At 40.4% G+C, this 20,165-nt stretch overlaps 2 protein-coding genes across 2 annotated transcripts in view; one reads left to right on the top strand and one right to left on the bottom strand.

Annotated features, from left to right (window-relative positions):
* Positions 1–539: 539 nt before the first annotated feature.
* Positions 540–14,885, bottom strand: npat (nuclear protein, ataxia-telangiectasia locus). Its single transcript, XM_084717302.1, has 17 exons — positions 14,694–14,885; positions 14,366–14,484; positions 12,408–12,468; positions 12,241–12,313; positions 12,073–12,116; positions 11,460–11,702; positions 10,204–10,276; positions 9,720–9,843; positions 9,238–9,329; positions 9,023–9,095; positions 8,774–8,870; positions 8,511–8,624; positions 6,005–7,327; positions 4,323–4,423; positions 3,934–4,027; positions 2,432–3,771; positions 540–1,302 (listed from the first exon to the last, which is right to left on the bottom strand). Exons 1-17 carry the CDS (start codon positions 14,728–14,730, stop codon positions 1,222–1,224), a joined length of 4,089 nt encoding a protein of 1,362 aa, XP_084573428.1. The 5' UTR covers positions 14,731–14,885; the 3' UTR covers positions 540–1,221.
* A 351-nt stretch (positions 14,886–15,236) lies between these two features.
* atm (ATM serine/threonine kinase) overlaps positions 15,237–20,165 on the top strand; it is a 28,911-nt gene continuing 23,982 nt past the window's right edge. The window contains exons 1-11 of the mRNA XM_084717301.1: positions 15,237–15,346; positions 15,646–15,769; positions 16,038–16,156; positions 16,929–17,074; positions 17,242–17,406; positions 17,566–17,731; positions 17,851–18,089; positions 18,485–18,654; positions 18,819–18,985; positions 19,190–19,561; positions 19,672–19,875. Coding sequence (XP_084573427.1) covers positions 15,698–15,769; positions 16,038–16,156; positions 16,929–17,074; positions 17,242–17,406; positions 17,566–17,731; positions 17,851–18,089; positions 18,485–18,654; positions 18,819–18,985; positions 19,190–19,561; positions 19,672–19,875 — 1,820 coding nt within the window. The 5' untranslated portion in view covers positions 15,237–15,346; positions 15,646–15,697. The remainder of the gene's footprint in view (positions 15,347–15,645; positions 15,770–16,037; positions 16,157–16,928; positions 17,075–17,241; positions 17,407–17,565; positions 17,732–17,850; positions 18,090–18,484; positions 18,655–18,818; positions 18,986–19,189; positions 19,562–19,671; positions 19,876–20,165) is intronic.

Here is a 20,165-nt window from a genome sequence, read left to right as displayed (position 1 = left end):
GTATTTCCCTAAATTGTGTTTCGTGATCCAATCGGAGGTTGCCAGATTTGCCAACAGAATTACAACACACTAACCTTGGAATTGTAACACTTTACCAGATGGTTACAACACCCTTTCCTTTGTATCCTCTTTTAGGAATGGGGAAAAGTCAAGACTTTAAGCAGGTTAGGACAATAAGTTAAGTTTCAGTCTTAGTAGTGTTAAACCAGAGAGAATGCACGTTTGAAGGATCTTCTTGAGCCCCCATGCAACTTCTGTCAGACCCAAATTCTGCAATGCTGCAGAGTGCATATAGGCCAGTATTAAACTCAGACAGGGAGCGACCAACACCCAAAATCTATTGAACTACACATGTATGAGATTCTTTCCTGACCACAGAAGTTCCTCCACCCTCCAAGTGTTGTCCACCTCCTCATGAGCATACTAGGCTCATGCATCCTCCAACACTCACACAGGTTAGAGTGATGTTAAAGCCTCGATCTCAAGATGTAAATTAAAGCTGGGTCAATGTGTGCACACAGTGAGGAAAAACACACCAGAATGTTTCTTTGTTTTATAACAACATTTAATAAAGTCTGAATATGCACGTTCCAACAACAGTGGAACAATTTTCTCACATAGTCTATCTGATCCTACCAACATCAACATAAAACTATACATGTTTATACCACTAAATAATAATCTTCACATTAATTTTTTATTATGCAATTAACTATATTTCAGTTAATGAGAGCTCTTCAGTGTTACTAAAAGGACTGGTAGAGATATATTTCAAAATGTATTTTTATATACCAATCTGTCAGTGTTAGCTGGATTTACCAAACCAGAGTCAAATATTGACCAAGGAAATGATCTGAGTCACCCATTTAAAAAAAAAAAATGCACCCATCAAGTGCCTCCCAACATTTGTATGGTTTGTTGTGGTACAAAACAGTGATGTTTAAAACAGAAGAGAACACGAGATAAAACAAACAGAATACAACAAAGTGCCATGGTTTCCCTACTGCTGCAACTAACAGGATTTTATGCAGATCACCCAGACTGGAAACAAGACAATCAAATCAAAGTCCTTTATTGGCTGAAGCTTACAGCTTATAAGGTCTCAGGCAAGGTTACTAATAAGAACCATAGGCACTGGTTAACAGATGGCTTGTTCTATTCCTGGATAGTAACCTAAGCAGGTAGTGATATGGTAGTCCTTTCCGGTTGGTGTGTCTGGTTTCACTCATCATAGTGAAGTGAAGACAGGAACTTATCCACATCCAAGTCATGAGGAAAGCAATCAACGAGTTTCTTCCTTTCCTGAAGATTTAAACCAAAAGTGAGAATTACGTGACAAACATGTACATCAAAATTCTCCCTTATTTAATGGCATTGATGAGGTAAGCTACTTTAATTATTCATCAGACATGCAGTCTCTGCATCTACATGAAAAGTACTAATGACAAAATAATCAATAATGCAAACAATCATTAATTGCAGCCCTATATTTGAAAACAGAACATTGCTAAAACAACAATAGGATTGCAGCGGCACACTGTGGTATGCACATTGACGGTTATCATACATTATTACACAGATTTGTTAAATACTCAATTTTTACAGGTCAATTACTGCATTCTAAAGTCTGTTTTTTTTCTAGACCTATGGATGCAGTTCTTATCATATAGTGCCTTCAAATACAAACACCCCCCTCCTGATGTTGAGTACACAACTTCCCATGTTATAATTATGTGTTCAAGAGTTCCATTTCAAGGCAGCACAGGACACTGGAGGAGCAATAAAATCATCAACATTTAAAATCAATAAAATAATTTTATATTCTGTGTCAAGTTATTGAATTTTTTGTTAAGTAACTGTGTAATAAATGGGATAATGTATAGTAAGCAGGTAATTATGGCAAAATAAACCCTTCACATGGGGCTCCTTTCAGGTGATTCAAGACCACTTCACTTCATGTCAGGCTTCTGCATCATCCTGTCAGGGTGTATTTTGCTATAATGGCCTGTTTACTGTACATCATCCTTACATGTACATTTGCTTATATATGGTACTGAATTATACTATATTAGTGTTATCAAAAAATATTTCAAGTTTCATGTCTGTCAGAATAAAACATTGTACAATTATAATAAAGCATCTGATCAACCATCAACTGCCCTTTTCCCTCAATTAATTTTGTTGCATCATATCTTAAATTGTGTCGTTTTGTTCTGCTGTTTGCTACTTGAGAAAAAAGTACTGTGCTTCTGCCTTTCCTCTTTTTGTAACTGTATATTTAATACTGCTGATGCTATACATTTATTAACCAAAAAAAGTTGCACAGTATGAACAGTACAGCAATCTGACAACTTTGAAAGTCATGTTGTGTGACAAGGGCATTGCCATTGCAACCCTACTATTGAACGGCAAGCTTTTGTGTTGTACTCACTCTGTCCTTCTTTGCAGGTGGACTGGCTGCAGGGGAAGATGGTTTGCGTTTCTTGGTGTTCTTTGAGGTTCGGGGCGACTTTTCTCCTACACCCTCTTGACGCAAACTGTCCTTCAGTGGAGTGCCTGTCCTGGCGATGGCAGCACGAGAAAGAATCATGAGTGTGTGAGCAGCCATGTTGATGCTGCTTTCACTGCCGGCCTCACTGGCTGGACTGCAGGTGGGGACATCTGGTGTGTTGGGGGGCATTAGATGCTTGGGAGTCCCCTCTGCATCTTTACCCTTCTTTTGTCGGGAAGGAGTCCTGGGGCAGTCAGCGGACTCCTCTTGGTTACAGCCAGACCCAGAGGTCCGGGGAAGAGTATGGTCTGAACTGGCAGCACCTGGTCTCTTGGCTGGGGTGGAGGGAGAGTTGAGGCCCTGGATGTCATTCAGCATCTCAGCTGCCTGTTTGGCCAGAGAGCTGGTCTTTGACAGGGCTTTTGTAGCCTTGGACTGAGGATTAGATGTAGGCTGGGTGACAGCTGGAGGGCTGAAGTCTCTTGATGCTGAAGATGAAGGTGTTGATTGCTGTTGCTGCTCTTGTATGCTACCTTTAATTTCATTCTCCTTGTTAGCTGTCACATTTGGCATCTCCAGAGAGGGCGTCCTTTTTTCAGTGCGCCCCTCACGTGATTTGACAGGAGCTTTATCAGCAAGTTCTTTCCTGCTGCTCTCCTCTTTCTCCTTTCTAGTTCCTGATTTCGGCACAGAATCAGAAGATGATGACTTTGAACTATGAGAATCCTTAGCCTTTGCTCCATCACTGTCCTTATCATGACTGTGCTTCCTGTCAATAGATTTTGATCTCTTTCCTGATTTTGACTTTTTCAAAGGCTCAGGTTGCAAGACCCTGCTGGTACTTGCAGTTGGACAGTCTTGGTGATGGATGCTATGATCTTGTTTGCGAGAGTTCTTTTTAACAGGATCCTTCTGCATCTGTTGTGGAGGCGTAGTCTTCTCTGCCTCCCTCACAAAGCCTCCTTCAGTCTGGGAATCTGTTGAGCATCTGACAGTCTGCACCCTCCTCTTGGGCTTGTTTCCACCTAAGATAGTAGGCTTTGTTCGTGTGACCGACTGTGTGTTATCCTTCTGAGTCTGCTGCACGGATCGTGATGTAGATGTATTTGTAGCTGGCGGTAAGGTGGTTCTTACTGTTTTATCACTTTGTGGTTGTGCTTCTGCAGAGGAGTCAAAACATAAAATTCTCCGATGGCTTGGACCCTTTGCTGAATCCTGTTGGCCTGTGTTTTCAGCTGACACAGGCTGAACCAACTTACCAACCAGATTTTGCTCAGTGCCTGGAATTCAGAGAAATATGTTCAGAGAAGTGGGGCAATGACATTAAAACATTAAGCTGAACAACACAGAGGATATCCTTTGTTAAAATAAGCATATTATCATTATTAATTAAGTAAATCTAGCTAACAAGGAGCACTGCTCAAAGTCACCCAGTAACTTACCAGCAGTTGTAGACAATTTGAGAGCCACTGTCGGACATTTGACCTTGACAGTTTCTGACTGCTGTACTGGTGCTGCGTTTGGTGTAGCAACAAGCTGTAAATAAAAAAATGTTGTTAAGCTTTACTGTTCTGACAGTGTTAAAAGTCTATAACAAATGGAAGCCCCTTTAGGCGGCAATGTTTATTAAACCACACACAACTCAGTTATAAAATCTTGGATTGCTTGAAAAACACACTAATATTACTATTGTTGGAGCCTTATTAATAGTGGGACTATAAAGTGTTAATCCAAAACAAAGAAATTTCCATTAAGAAGTGGAATGGTAGATAGATTTTAAGAGTTATCAGAATGATCAGGAATCATCTAAATATTCTAGTGAAAATGTTACCTGATTGGACACCATCTGAACCTTCCCCATAGTATTTTGTCCCATGACAGAAACAGGAAGCATCATGGGCTTAACAGGTGATGGTAAGATGAGTGCTGAACCTGCATGGAAAGAAAACAGATTTTTTTTGTTCATATAATACCTACACTAATAAAGATGACAGTGATAAGCTCAACAGTCAGAACAAAGATGAACAAAACATGCCATCTTCCCTCTACCAGGGGCAATACATGAATAGGAGACACGCACTTGGGCCTTTTTTGTCATTTTATTTTGCTAATTTAACAGTCTCCCTTGAGCAAGAACTGCTGCTTCTCAGAAACAGACTAATTGAGTGGTTCAGTACACACCAACTGAACCAGAGAGTGAGTGGGAGGAAAACAGCCTGTAGAGCCAGAATATTTTCACATCTAGTGTAGTGAATAAAGGATTTATTTTGACCCACACAGAGTTAGTGATAGTTAGTACAGTGTAAGGATTAAGTAGGGATAGTTCACCCCAAAATGAAAATTCAGTCATTATCTACTCACCCTCATGCCAACTGAATGTCGGGTTTAGATTTTTAGTCCACAAAACACTGCTGGAGTTTCTCAGGAAAACAGCACTGCAGAATCTCCTGAACAGTGCAAGTGAGTGGTGACCAGTTTTCAAACATCAAAAAACAACAGAATAAATGCATAAAATTCCTCCATACTTCTCATCTGGCGTAATCAAGTCTCCCAAAGCCCAGACATGCCAGGTTGACTAAAAAAAATGTTATTTACACCATGTTTTTAGCCTGAATCTTCACTGTAGATCTTTAGCTTGGAGACACATTCTGAGGAGACTTGGATTATGGCAGACAAGCAGCATGGAGGCATTTTATGTTTTTTTCCCCCAGTTGTTTGTTATGTTTGAAAACTGGTCACCATTCACTTCCACTGTTTGGGAGAATCTGTAACGCCATTTTCTTGTGAAACTCCAGCAGTATTTCGTGAACTAAAAAACTATTCCCAACCTTCAACTGGTATGAGGGTGAGTAGATAATAACTGAATTTTCATTTTTGGGTGAACTAATATGTTGTTAAATTCAATATATTTGAAATAGTTTCTGTTGTACAACTACTCTGCTCTACTTATTAAGATAAAATACATCATCCCTCTGTAATTCGGAATTTTTGCAAATGTAAATTAGTGGATTTAATGCTCCTGTAATTTGTTTGTTATAAATCAACAGGGGGAATTCTTTTAATACTGTGCTTAATTGTACATGTGAGTTCAGGGAAGAAAACAACAGCATTAAAATGTTTGTGGAAAATTTTGTAAAACTGTGGTTGAGTGAATTTTGATTGTTGTGTTATTTTGGACATTAACATGGATGGGCACCAAATTATGCATTGTGAAACAGAGGGACAAAACTCCACAACATTATCACCTCAAAGTCCCTCAAGCAAAGAAGAGTAGAACCTGATATTGGTCATCACAGCTTGGATTTTTTAAATTTCCTAACGACATTATCTGTCTAGAAAACCCACTATTGATCAGTGCCAGAAAAGATCCCCATTCAGTCCAAGTTAAGAAAACTACAAATCTACAACTACAGCAACAACAAAAATCACAGCCAGTGATACTAAAGTGAGATTGAGATTAGCTTTTCTCTATGAAGATGCCCTGCCCAACAGATGTAGTCTGTTGTCTCTTACCTGTGGAGTAGCCTTGAGATGGCTGGGTGATGGGCAAAGGCTGTCCTTTTGAGACACCAGCCGGCAAGAGCACCTGTCTGGTTTGAGCATCTGTAGTCTGGGGTTCAGTCACAAGGATATAGCTGGTAGTGGCTCCTTGGAGGGCAGGGGTAGTGGCATCCAGGGGTAGCTGAATTATGTAGTTTTGCTGGACCTGCGATGTCCCTGTTAATGGGGATGCCACTACAGCTCCAGCCTTACTGCCAAGAGGACTACCATGTGCCTCTGAGCTTTGCAAGCCACTAACTGCCAGTGCTGCCTCATCCAAATTGGCCTTTGGTGTGCCAGGGCCTCCAGGGGACTTAGCTGGAGAGGAAAGATAGATGGTGGGTATCTTGTCTCCAGGAATGTTAGAAATTGCCTGAGTCAAGGCTGGGTCACTGGAAGAATTCTCATCTTGGTTATCACTGATGATGATCTTCAAAGAAACTATATTAGAATCAGCTGCAGCCTTGCCTGGGGTGGTGTCTTTACTGGTTGGAGGATCAGGTGCAGCACAAGAGGTAGAGAATGCAGGTGAGGTGGGTGTAGCTGTAAGCGTTGCAGAGGTAGAAGCAGATGCAGGTGAGCCAGGTATTACCGTGACTGATGCGACAGCAGAGGCAGATGTGGAAGAGGCAGATTCAGGCATTACTGAGAGAGTACACACTGGTTGAGTGTCTCCTCCACTGCTTGAAACTAATGTATGAGGTAGTTCAGCCGTCAGGGTTGGAGTGCTGTTCAGTTCAACTTGTATAGGAGGCATAAAAGAAGGCTGATTATCCTGAGCTAATGGGGCTGTAGCAGGTTGCTCTTTAGATCCTTGTGCTTGTTTACGTTTCTGTTTTTTTTTCACATTAGAGGCTGATGACACCTCCGTCACACCAAATGCAACAGAGGCTGTTGATGAGGGAACTATGTTTGATTCAGTGGGGGCAGTCGAGATGGAGGTGCTGTCCTTTGATGCAGGCTCCAGAGTGTCCATACAGTCTGACAGAGGGGCAGGTGTATTCAGTGGTTCATCAATATCCATTGGTGTTACATAAGTGTTGTGACTGAAGTTTGAGGCTTTTTCTTTTTTGTTCAAATCTGCTGCAGCAGATGAGGCGCCTCGATGCTCCCCATGACTCACTAACAATCGGGCTGAACTATTTTCAATTCTGGATGCTCTGCCGCTGGGGCCAAGAATTGTTTTCTTTAACAAAGTAGGAGCAGTAGACTTTCTGGTCTTACGCTCTTGCCCAGCTCTCGTCTTCACCATCATTGGTGCTGCATCCAAAACATTAGCATCTCTGGGTGTGGTTCCTGACAAATAAAATAAAGAAGTGATGATTATTCTGTGAGCATCAATGTAATTTAGGCAGCTCCATCATCAATAGGGGTTATAGTCAGTGTTGTGCAAGTTTACACTTCACAAGAGCTAGCTCAAAGTTAAGTATACAGGAGTTACTAGTTCAAAAAACTAACCAGTTCATGTCCATTTCTTCTGGTTATTAAATTTTAATTTTAAATAGAACTTGGAGAACACTGGAGTCTATATAATGATGGTGATTAAATGGTGTGCAACATTAATGTTTTTTGTATTCATTTGAATGGCCTGGATAACTCATGTCTATAGTAATTTACAACAATCTGACAACATTTTACACACTTGGAAATTCTGACTTGCCAGTTCAAACTGAATGCATCATAATGCACAGAACTGCAGAGAGATCAAGAGAGAAATGAGACAGAGGACACAAGTGTATATAATGTGGATCTGTCTGTGTCTCACACAGACTCAGGACTGCAGTGTAGCCTAGGTCATAAACTCCATACTGCATGATCAAAGAAAGTTTTTATATCGCATCACCTCTGATCATATTCACATGCTTTTTCTCTCACTTTCTCTGCTGCAAGTCTGCAACAAATCAGTTACTGACATGACCATCATTAACTTGTTCTGCAGTGAACAATGCTCGCATTCATGGTTATAAGTTGCAAACTAATCCACTGAGTTCAACAATAACATTAGAACATTCAAGATTTACATTTTTAGCATGTGCATAAACAGTACTGGACATGGTAATTTTTAGTTTATGCCACAAATCCTAATCAGCAATTAGCATTTCACACAAAACCAACAATTTCTCCATACAAAGAGTGTGGTATAAACACCAACTGCTGCAGGTGTCAACAAATTGCGATGAGTCTTCAAACAGTTGTCAAAGTCTTGAGAGTTTGCTCTCCTCTTGTCATGCACCAACAACAATGGAGACAAGCAGGAAGCCAAGTGCTAAGTTATGTTGAGATGTTTGCACAAATGATATCTGTGTGACTGATTTCAGGAAGACACTGTGCCCACACGCATACCCTTCTGATATTAGATTTGGGGGCTGTGTCTTCCATCTTTTTAACTGTAGGCAAAACTCACAATCCAATATTCACATCCACTTCACACCTTGGCAAGACATACAAAAGCAAGCACAGTTTGAACTTCTCACTGTACCTGGAACATCACTTTGAAGGGGTCTGACTGCAGATGAAGGTCCAGCAGTATCACTCTCTTCTGGACTGCTGCTAATATCTCCATCCCCTGGTTCTTCATTGAATCTGGTTTTATCTGTAAACACACGTTATATAAAGTCTGCCATGAAATGGCTTTCCATTGTGCTTTCACACATAATTGGAAAAAAACAGAAAAAAAAAAAAAAAAGATCAAGTCGTACTCTGCACAACAAGCAAAACAAAAGCAAAGTGGGTCATAGTTACTGTAATCAAAGAGGTCATAGAGGGCCTGAAAAGCTGGGTCAGACTCTGTTTGCTCCAAAATGTCATGGATGGCATCGTCACTCATATGGATTTCCCCCTGTACCAAGCGTTATCAGGAGATACAGGGAAAATAATCACAGCTTAATTAAGTGATTATGATAAAAATTTGAGAAACATTTTTGACATAGAAAAAAGAAATTATACTGTTAATACAGTAATACATATTCAGATAAAATTGTTTTTCAGTACCTGTAATCCTAAGATTTCATCTATAGACTGGTCCTCCTCCACTGTACTCTTTGATGTTGGGGGCACTGGATCACTGAGATAACACAGCCATGTTATAACATGCTAGTAAATCACACATCAACTTTGATTCCCTCTGATAAAAGCATTAATCATCCATTCACAACAACTTAATAGGAATAAAGTGAGGCAATGCAGAGGTCTAACTCCACCCTTACCTGGCAAGGATTTTGTTGATGTTTTCAGCGAGCTTCTCCTGTAACGACCTGTCCCCCAATATCTTATCACGTGCATTTTGTATCACAAGTTGCTGTGGAGATTCAAAATGAAAATGTATGATTCATGAACATCTTGCTGCTACAGAGTGGTATTGCTGAAAATTCTTGCATCAACTATAGTTCTCAGGTCTGAGAAACAACATATCCCTTTAGCCCTTTGAACTAATTACATACTCTAAATACTAGATTCAATCATATGCTTCAAGAACAAAGGGAAGTTAACCCTGCACAATGAACAAAAATCAGCATGGAAACCACATCAAGCTTTGTCAAAGTTCAGTATTGAAGCCATATTGCTCCATGTTTGAAGCCCTAATTTGCTGTACAAGATACCCCAAGATCTTTGTTTGAAAATGGTTCTTGTTTGTTCAAAATGTCTAGTCGCAGGGGAAACCTTGTTCCAAACATGCAGATGTACTTACAGGAAAGTTCTCATCGACAGCCTCCTCAGCTTGAGGTTCTGCATTGAGGGCAGTGGCAGTTGTGGCACATCTGCCAGGGCCAGTGGACCCACTCACAGCACCACCTCTCTTCCTGGGGGTGTCCCTGAACGCAGGAGAGAAGATTAGAGGGCTGGCAGCCAGCATGCACAAGTCATGGGCAAAACAATGAGCATGACAAAATGCAACCTTATACAACAACATCAAAAATTAAAGCCACAATAAAACACACTTACGTCATAAAACAGATTCAAACATTAAGCTTCACTTAACTTAACCTTTGCTTTTTTTCACTGTGACACGTCAAAATGTCTTTGATTAAAAGGCTTATTTATGGAAGACTACTCCTGTACTTCTATTTATGTGCTGAGAAACCAGTATTTACAAGCCACCGTGGGCTACAACAGGGTCTGTGTTCATTAACGGGTTGGTAACAATAGCTGCATTATAGCATAATTATCTTTACCATTTCCGTTGTCCAGGAGACATCGGGCCTGGATTTAACCGATGTTCTGATACAATCTGTAAAGGTGAGTCTCCTGTAATGGAAATATTATAGCGCACATTACACAAAAGTCAAAAGTTTTATGAGCCCTACACAAAATGAAGTCAGCTATGGGCTTCAACAGGAAACTTTTTTCAAAAATACAGGATTACTTGTTAGTGTTGTTCATCTGTGCCACATAAAACTGAGTTTTATTTAAAGAAAATAGCTCTGACATGACATGGTTTGTTTCAGCATCGCTACCATTTTAAGTTAGCAATGCAATGTCCACACTAGAGATGCACTGGTTGCAGTTATGTAGAAACCGCGGACAGGGCGGATCATACAACATTATTATACTAGATTAATGGTGGGTGGGTTCTGGTGGGGGAAAAAAAAAATCATTAATAAGGAAAATACTAATTACTTTCTCTAAAATGCACACACATCTTACGCTTAATTTTTCAATGGGTAAGCACTAATGAGCATAGGAGACTCACTGTGCCTATTGTGGGGTCCTTTCTTGCCACACTAAATTCATATGTGAGCCTAGACAAGTATGAGAATTCTTGGTCATCTGTGAAAACATTACATTTTCCCGTTGGGAGAGTGAAAAGAAACTAAGATGTTCTGGTGAGTTTTGTTTTGTTTCTGTCAAGTCTGAAAGAAGCTGACGATTATGATGATGGAATCTGGTGAGTTTGGCAAGAGCAATAAATCAGCTGATTCTGGTTAAACAAAACATTTTTTACTCGCCAGATAATATAAAACTAGACTCATTATTTCCCTAATTTATAATTCCTCATTGAAATGCTCTCCCTGTGCATTTTTGTAAGCTTGTATTTGTTCTATATTGTATCTGTTATGCACACTGACTGACAAAGGAAAAAAACAAACTGACTACTCGACTGAAAGAATCTCACAGGCAGCCTTACAGTGCGGGTGTGGTTGTCTAAATTATAGACAATAATTAGTCTGGGTGGTTGGCGAGTGGATGATTTATGTGTACATGTGGTTTCGGGTGATGTCATCTGTGCATCTAGTGTCCACACAGTATACTGACCACCACTGGTAAGATGGTAAAATAAAATAAATTCATAAATAAAACAACAATGGAACAAATTCATTAACACATCAATTTTTAGACATGTTAACAAAACAAAACCTCTGAAATGTCATCTCAACTACTCTATAAATAAAATAAAAAAATGTATAGTGTACTGCATGTGTGTACTGACTGGGTGTGTTTAGCAATCGGCTGACATCACTGATCTGCTGGGGAGTGCCACTGCCAGAAGCTGGTCGGGTGTGCGGGGCAGTAAAGCGCACGGGGGTGGAGTGGCCGATCATGCTGTGGGAGGTCTGTGCAGGGCTGATGATGGAGCTAGTTTCAGTAACCAATGAGCAGACGACAGAGCTGGATGGAGCCACAGTCGAGGCCCGCTGTCGAGCCATATTTGCCAGTCCAACACGTGAACGTGCTGCAATAGACAGAGGCTGGTAAATAAAAAGCTTTCACACAAAACCTGTGCAAACACAGAAATCAGTTAAACTAATTCATATAGCATTTGTTAAAATATTGTTTGTATGTAATGGTAGCTACACATGGTGTAGATACATCACGCTAAGTGAAGCTACAATTATTTGACACTTTAATTTCCATGAATACATTCCAAAGATAGAAATCATAATACAAAAATTTTGATGGCTCGCGCAAATCTTCTTGGGTAGGTGTTAATATAAATGTATGGGAAACACGGCTATATACACTCCATATGAAGGATTTTAGGGCAACTACACAATTAAATATTAAATTAAAATGGAAAATCTAATGAAATACTTCGTACTTACTTCTTTGACATGCTGATGATATAGCAGGGGCATTCTGCAATGACCTAAGAAAAGATACAGAAGAATAATTTACATAAACAGTGATGAAGATAGCACTGACTTCAGAGATTATGGTTAGTTTCAGTTGAAAAGGCTGCAGCGATTTAGGTGAAACTTGAAGGTCATTACTTGATCTGGTTGAGTGTAAAATCCAGCTTTTTCCACAGCGAAGTCATAACAACAGAGACCTCATGACAAGACTCTGTTGAAGAAATCAACAAATTACCAACAACACAAACATGACACATAAATAAGAGTAAAAAGTTTTTAATGGCGACAATGTGTGACGATCTCACCTTTTGCTTTGGTGGCCACATACTCATTTAAGATGGATTTTAGGCCTTTCCCAAAGACAGACTGTGTGTGGAGAAAGAAAAATATAAATCTTAGATGCAACTTGTACCTTTGGGTGCATGACATTCACTTAACAACTTGAGAATCAGAATCCATTTTATTGGTCAAGTCCATGTACACACACAAAGAATTGCTGTCAATATGCTTACAGATCTTGACCAGACATAACAGCTAGGAACAAGATCAACAAAGCTAAACAAATATAGGTGAAAAGTAGACACGACTGTTACGTTCACAAGACTGTGGATAAAATTAATAATAATATTTAGAATATAGTGATGTAATATTAAGAAACACCAGTAAACGACAGCATAAATACAAGCATATTCAAGTCAAGTGTTCTGTAAGTTGTAAATGTTACAAAAAGTGTTAAAGAAATAAATACTGAATGGATATACATGGATTGGATAACTACATACAGCTGGCCTATTTAACTGGCAGCCCGTGGGCCAAATCCAGCCCTTTAATGACCTCAATTCAGCCTTCTGACTGTTTATATAAAAAAAGTAGAAATAAAGAGTTTCTTTAAATGAGAGATAACCTAATTAACCCACTGATTATGTTATGTTTATCATAATTGTCAAAATCTTACATCTGTTATTCAGTACAGGGACACAAATTTGTTTAAGTTGAACAAATCTAGGAGCGTTAAAATGAATAATAAAAGATATTAAATGCAACATTGTGTTTACTAAAACATCAAGCCATTTCTAATCTCATTACAAAGGTGCTTTGTTTTTGTCCATAATGTTTTGTTTCCAATTGTGACAAATTAAGTGGAAGGGAAAAAAATAAGTAACATAATAAAATGAATTAAACAGGCCTGATTCATTTAAAACTGATTTACAGCAGGTTCCCATCCTGCAGCACATAAAAGGCAAAATCATATCACAAAACAGAATGTCAACAACAAGCAAAAGACAAACAACAACTAGAACATTCAGAGAGGTGAGGAATGAAGTGGTCAGATGTTATGGGTTAAATCTGTGGTTGCAAGTGTGTCCTTCCATGAGATAGTGTTTAGAGGCCTGTTTAAATGTGAATTCTAATACAAAATGGGACCTCATTCCAAAGTTTGGTGTAGTTGTAAGAAAAATATCTCTGACTCTAGTCTGATCTCTGATCTAGTGATGTGTTCCTGTCTTATGTGTCTTGGAACTAGAACGGTGAGTGTGGGAGATGTGTTATTGTTTTAAATCTGATAGTAAAATTTAATAACTTGATTATTTGCATAGTTCTGAAAAGTTATGGCATTACAATGTGAAAGTGCAGTGCAGTGCAGTGCAGTGGTGGGTGCAAAGGACAAAGCTGGCATTAATCTTATAAGCTCTATTGTACAATCTTGCTATTGGCTTGGCAGATATGTGTCAGAGACAGTATGAATGAGATATGGACTGATCTTGTTATAAATGTAAAATTTTTGGTTGAGCTTCTTCAATAAATTATGAACATGATTGAAGTGAGATGTGAATAAAGCAATATTCCAAGATATTTGTAGGTTTCTGTGATAAAAGGTGCATTATTTTACACAATTAAATTACTAAGTTTACAGGTCAGATACGAAATGTAAATGTCTGCCCCTTGACACTTAATCTATCAGGTAATAAAATGTGTCTGATGTAGAGTACGCGTTTATACATGTCTACATACAGTATATACAAACGAACAGACTTTATATTGACAGTGAACAATGATATGTAGAACAGGGCATTTAAACTGAACTGTGCATATTTCGGTGTTAGAGACAATGTGTGACTGATTTAAATGTTTATCAGAGTGATGGGCTGTGGGAAGAAGCTTTTTTTTGTGTCTGGTTGTGTTTTGTGTCCCGTAAAGCCTGACAGAGTTGTGAGAGGTTGGAGCAAGTGTCCAGCCAAGACAAAAAAAGTGTCACACTTACAAACACACATGCAGGAATAGTCCCATCTCCTGTGGTGTGGTCGGCGTACTCTTTCAGGTTTGGGCTCTCATGGATGAAAGCTTGGCTTGTAGCGGACAGTCCCTCCTCTTGGAGGTACCCTGGGGAAAGACATTGACCCACATTTAGGTTAGAGAGAAATATCAGTACAAGAGAGCTCAAACGGCCAACAGAAACGTAACATCCATACAAACTGTTCACCGCAGACCGTCGGCTGGTAAACAGTTAACGGCTTTGAGCCGCCTGTTTACAACGCCAGCTAAGTATCTTTGTTGGCTAGCTGTGCTTCGTCAGACAGCAATAGACTTACCCAAAACAAGCCGAGCGACGTCGGATGGTAGCAACATGGCGACCTGCTGGTTGATATAAAGTTTGTAGTAGTAAAGAGTTTGCTACATGTTCAGGAAACGTCTCAAAAAACCGTTTTACAGCGTCAAATTAAACAACCCTTGATGGCATTTATTGTGAAGGCGACGTCCTGAGGACACTGCTGCTTACTCAAAAGGCGGGGAAATCAAGCACTCATAACCCGGAAGCTTCAAAATAATCTGCAGAGTGGAACTTCGGTAGTTGTAGTCCTATCCGAAAAGTCAAGCCCCACTAAACCCTGCATGATGCAGTATATAAACATGTGTGTATAGTAGATCGAACATGATTTCTACATATTTTTTGTCACTTTAATAATACCACACTCGACGCCACAGTACGTTTATTTGAACGTTGGAATTCAATTTACCGGACTCACTCGGCTCTAGCCACGAACAGGTAGTCATGTGACCTCTTCGTTGCTGCTGCTGGGGCGGGAATTTCCTGCGTGGTCTCTACGCGTGCGTGCGTGCGTGAGTCTTCTGTGTGCTCACCGCAAGTCAAGATGGCAAAGTTGTGAGTAGCACACGAGCAGCCTGTAGCACTGTTAGCATCTCTGCAGCTGCATGTGCGACAGCTCTGTAACTGCAATCAAAGGTCAGTGATCAAACTGGGAGTTACAGTACTGAGTGTTTGAACGGATGTTTGTGAATTAAGTTCAGATGTAGTCCTGCACTGTTGTGTTGCTGAAGTAGCTAATCTACAAGGCCAGACTGATATAGTGTGGTTTGTATTAGTTAGTTTAACTAGTAGTTACTTAAGCTGCCATTTCATGTGAATACTTAGTCAGCAGTGCTTTGGAAAGGAGAGCTGATACATGTACATATAAGTGTTTTAGTGTAGCCGTGGGTTAATAACAACATGCTGTTTTGTCAACATCCTGTCTTTGCTGGTAGAATAGTCCACTCCACATTGATGAGACTGTGCCTCCATCCACTGTGAAGCACAATGAGTCTGGCTCTGCATGATCTCCTAGCCTGCTGCAGGGGGCTAGACAGTGACAAAGTGACAGAGAGAAAGGTAATCACACCTGCATATAAACAACCAGCGCATTTACATCCACACTGGTGTCCTGATCTTGAACCTTATACTGGTTTTGATTGTTTTTTTCAAAATAAAATCAAAAACAGAATAATGCCCAAAACCAGGACACTAATGCACATGTAAGGATTTTCATCAAAATGAGATGTATTGCACTTCAGCCTCACTATAGTATAACCACGTTTAACCAGTAAGTGCAGTGTAAATCCTACACTTTGACAGTTGTGTCCTCTTCTCACACCTCCAGAAAGAAGCTGAGCACTTCAGACGTCTCATTCGAACTCCAGAAGTTTTGCAGGAGTTGGATCGTACCTCCGGACCTAAAGCTAAAGGCTCCAAGCAACTCACATGGGATGGTGTTTTTAGGTAGTCTGCCTTTGCATGTTTGCATTTTTGTACCTGCAACAACAAAATGCATATTGATGTATCTAGTAGTGTATAGGGCTGCACAGTAATTTTGCCAAGTGCAATATCTAAATCGCAGAAGCTGCAATTTTTTCTTACGGGGAAATTGTGTGACACAGCAGCATTATGAAGTACTGTAGTGCTGCAGAGATGCTCTGGCCTACATGTTTGTTTAGAGACCTGAACAAATGTCATATCATCATTGTGTTTTTCTGTAAAAATGAAAATTGCCACCAATCGTGGCTCAGATCACAATATCTGTCAAAATATGATTTTTCTTTCTGACCATATCATACAGCCCTCCCAGTGTAATACGGCTCATATCTTGGCTCTTTAGGATTTTATGCACTTTGTAAATCTTAACCTAAATTTGCACCTGCTAAGACAATGGGTCCAGTGTGTATCCATTTTATCAGCTGAGTTTAACTTTTGTTTATTTGCATCAGTCTCAAATGAGTACTGACTGCCTTCCAGGAACTTCACTGTGCCTGTTAATGAAATGGAAATTTGGCGTTCTATATTCAGAATGACTATTTGTTACTATTATGCCTCTCTAGAATCTGTTCTCATTCCACGTTGTGCAAGATATTTGTGCATTGTGCTTGTGGTAATTTTTAAATTTATCATGTCTTTTGTTTTATTATCTCAATTTATCTGCCAGAAGAAATGGCCTTGATAAATGCTGTAAGCACTTTCTACTCTGTTTTGCGTGCTCTCATTTTTTCCATTTCAGATTTCTGCAGCGTTATGTCCAGAAGGAGACAGAAAGCATACAGTCAAGCAAATCCAATGTTACAGCAACTACGCTGGCCATACGGCAGAGGAAGATGGCTGACATGTGCAGCTTGATCAAATTCTTCATTCGCTATGCAAATAAACGTAAGGACACTGTCTTTGAAAGATCCAGTAGCTAAATGTTATGATATAATACAGTTGCATTTTTTGTACACGTATTTAAATAATATCTTCAGTCATTTTTCTTGACTCACTCATCTGAGTAGAAAACAGGAAAAGTTACCTTACCGTGTCTCTGTGGCTATCTGCAGGTGGGCCTCGTCTGAAGTGCAGTGAGCTGCTGAAACATGTGATGGAGGTCCTGCAGAATTCATACAGCTGCTCAGCCTATGGAGAAGATTATACTAGCCTCCTGGTGAAGGACATCCTCTCTGTGCGCAAGTACTGGTGTGATGTCACACCACAGCAGTGGCACAGTCAGTGGCATATTTATCTAAATCATATAACTGTAGCAAAATGTTATTAACTCTTGTTGTTCTACATTACACATACATTATAACTGTTGTCTGGTATGTAGTACCATCTTGCCTAATTTGTTTACTGAATCCCCTATTGCTTATTTTTGTGATCCTCAGATCTCTTGGACTTATTCTGTCACTTGTTCAACTCTTCATCCAAGTCTATCAACCGCGTTCTGTTGAGCAGAGTCATTCACGCAGTGGTGCAGGGCTGCTGCACGCAGGCTGAAGGACTCAACAACACCCTGTTCAGCTTCTTCTCCAAAACACTGCTGAATGCCAGGTGAAGACTTTTATCAGCAGCGTCCTGAATTGTTGTAATCATAACATACACCAGTTGGAAAAATATATGCAAACATGATGGAGTTGTTTTCTTTTTTCCACGTCCCATGATCCTGTTAGACAGGAGAAACACTTGACTGTTTTGGAGCACCTCGTCTCAGCTCTCAACATCTTCTTGAGATCAGCTGCCACGAACTGTCGGATGAGGGTGTGTCGCCTGGGAGAGGAGCTTCTGCCTTCTTTACTCTATGTCTGGGCGGATATGAGACCCAGTGCGGCTCTCAAAGAGGAGATTGTGGAGTTCTTTAACCTACAGATGTGTGCTCACCACCCCAAAGGAGCCAAAACACAAGATACAGGTAGGATCATCTCTTGTTTTTCCTTAAAATGGGCTTTATTGTGGGCTGTGTATTGTTCCATATACAGTTGAACTGTTTGACTGTTCCAAGCAGTGGAGAAGAAACTGACTCAATCTCAATCTTCAAGGATAAAATTGAAATACTAAGAAAAGGGTTCAAGAATATTGATGTAAGTATGACAAAAAAAATAAAGGTTGCCATGGAGGAATTGTGATGAAGTACTGATCTCAAACCAAATTTATTCACTAAATACAATTTGATACCATGAAATGATTGAAAACCAGTAGCTGGCCTCAGTTTGCCTTGGAAGTCTTTTTGCAATGAAAACTTAAAAGTAATATAAACATATTCATCACATATAATAAACAATCAGTTTTCCTCCACCCTTATTTCAGGTGCTCATGCTGAGGACTGGGCCAGGTGGCGGAGTCTGCTGTACAACCTGTATGATGTCTTAATCAGAGAAATCAGCCAAATAGGCAGCAGAGGGAAGTACGTCACAGGGACCCGACACATAGCTGTCAAAGACAATCTCATTGAGCTCACAGCTGACATCTGTCACCAGGTAACAGAGATCAAGTCTCAAGCTTGCATCCAGACCATTGCACTTTAGTTTGTTAGAAATGTTTATACAATTATGTAGCTATTTAGCTGATATAAAACACTGTACAGGTCCGTAAGAATCAGCCTGTTTTGAAAACATTATTTTCTTGTGTTTCCTGCGTGTAGCTGTTCAATGACGACAATGACACCCATGTCCTGGAGGTCACCCAGGCCTCCCTCAGGGCCACCCACATGAACAGTCCCTCCAGCAAGAGGCGGCGCATCGATCTGGGCTGGGAGGTCATCCGGGACAATCTGCAGCCTCACCATAGTGATTTTGATATCATACCATGGTATGAAAATTACATTACAATCAATACAAGACCATTTTAAAGGTAGACAAGTTGGTACTGAGTACAGCTGCTCACAAATTGTCTTTATTGGTTTTATTTGTAGTGGTATAAAAACAATGAAAAGAACCCAGTTGATTCTTTGATTGTACCCACTCCAGATCAATTATCGTGTAAAGATATCCCTCTTTAATTATCTGCCCTCAGGCTTCAGATCACTGCAGTGCTTTCCTCCAAGTACCCGTCCATGATGCCCAGCCAGGAGCTGGTACCGCTGCTGTCAGTGCTGTACCAGCTCCTGGCAGAGCAGCGGAGAGGAGAGAGGGGACCATATGTCCTGCGCTGTCTGAGGGAGGTGGCCCGGTGCCAGGCCCGCTACCCAGAGAGGGCCCAGGTTTATCGGGTGGACCTGGGCAGGCTGTGGGGTCGGGTGTGGGCCCTGGCCCTGCGAGGGGTCAGCTCACCTCAGACAGAGGCTCTCAGCCTGGACCTGCTGAGCTCCATCATCCAAGGTGGACTGATCAATATGGACAGGGAACTGTGGAAGCTCTTCTCTGGATCAGCATGTAAACCATCTCAGTGAGTCTCCGCCATAAACTAAAACTTTGTTCATACTGAAGACGTGTCTTTTATAATAAGTGTGTGTGTGTGTTTGCATTCAATGCACATTTTTGTCTGTCTCTCCACAGGAGTGCTGCTGTCTGCCTCTCCCAGGCCCTGCTAAAGTGTCCAGTCCCAAAAAGTCTCATCTCGAGCTCAGGCTGGGACTGTGTGGGGGTCACAGACGGATCTGCATCGCTGAACCTGAAAGAGACCCTCATAGCCTGGCTGCTGATGACTGATCAGAGTGATGAAATGGAAGAAAGCTCCAGACCGCACCCCATCATTTGCAGGTTGGTGCTGTGCTGTGTTTTCCCATGTTAACTGTGGATTTAGCTTTTGTTAATATTTGATTCTAATTGGTCAATTATAGCTTTCTATGGTCTGTCACTTGTGAATAGCAAACCATTGCTATGAATAACAGGCCGTTGCTATGAAGCAGTTCTGATCAGAGGTTCAAGAGGAGGATAAAATAATTTAAAATCAATATTTTGTGTAATAATATCGATGTTTATAGTAAGTAGCTGTGTAATAAGCAGTATAATGTACTATAAGTGGGCCATTATGACAAAATAAACCCATT

The sequence above is a fragment of the Lutjanus erythropterus genome, chromosome 4, assembly GCF_056507025.1.
Source record: "Lutjanus erythropterus isolate fLutEry1 chromosome 4, fLutEry1.hap2, whole genome shotgun sequence".
Classification (NCBI taxonomy): domain Eukaryota; kingdom Metazoa; phylum Chordata; class Actinopteri; order Lutjaniformes; family Lutjanidae; genus Lutjanus; species Lutjanus erythropterus.
This window is presented reverse-complemented; position numbering and strand designations above follow the sequence as displayed.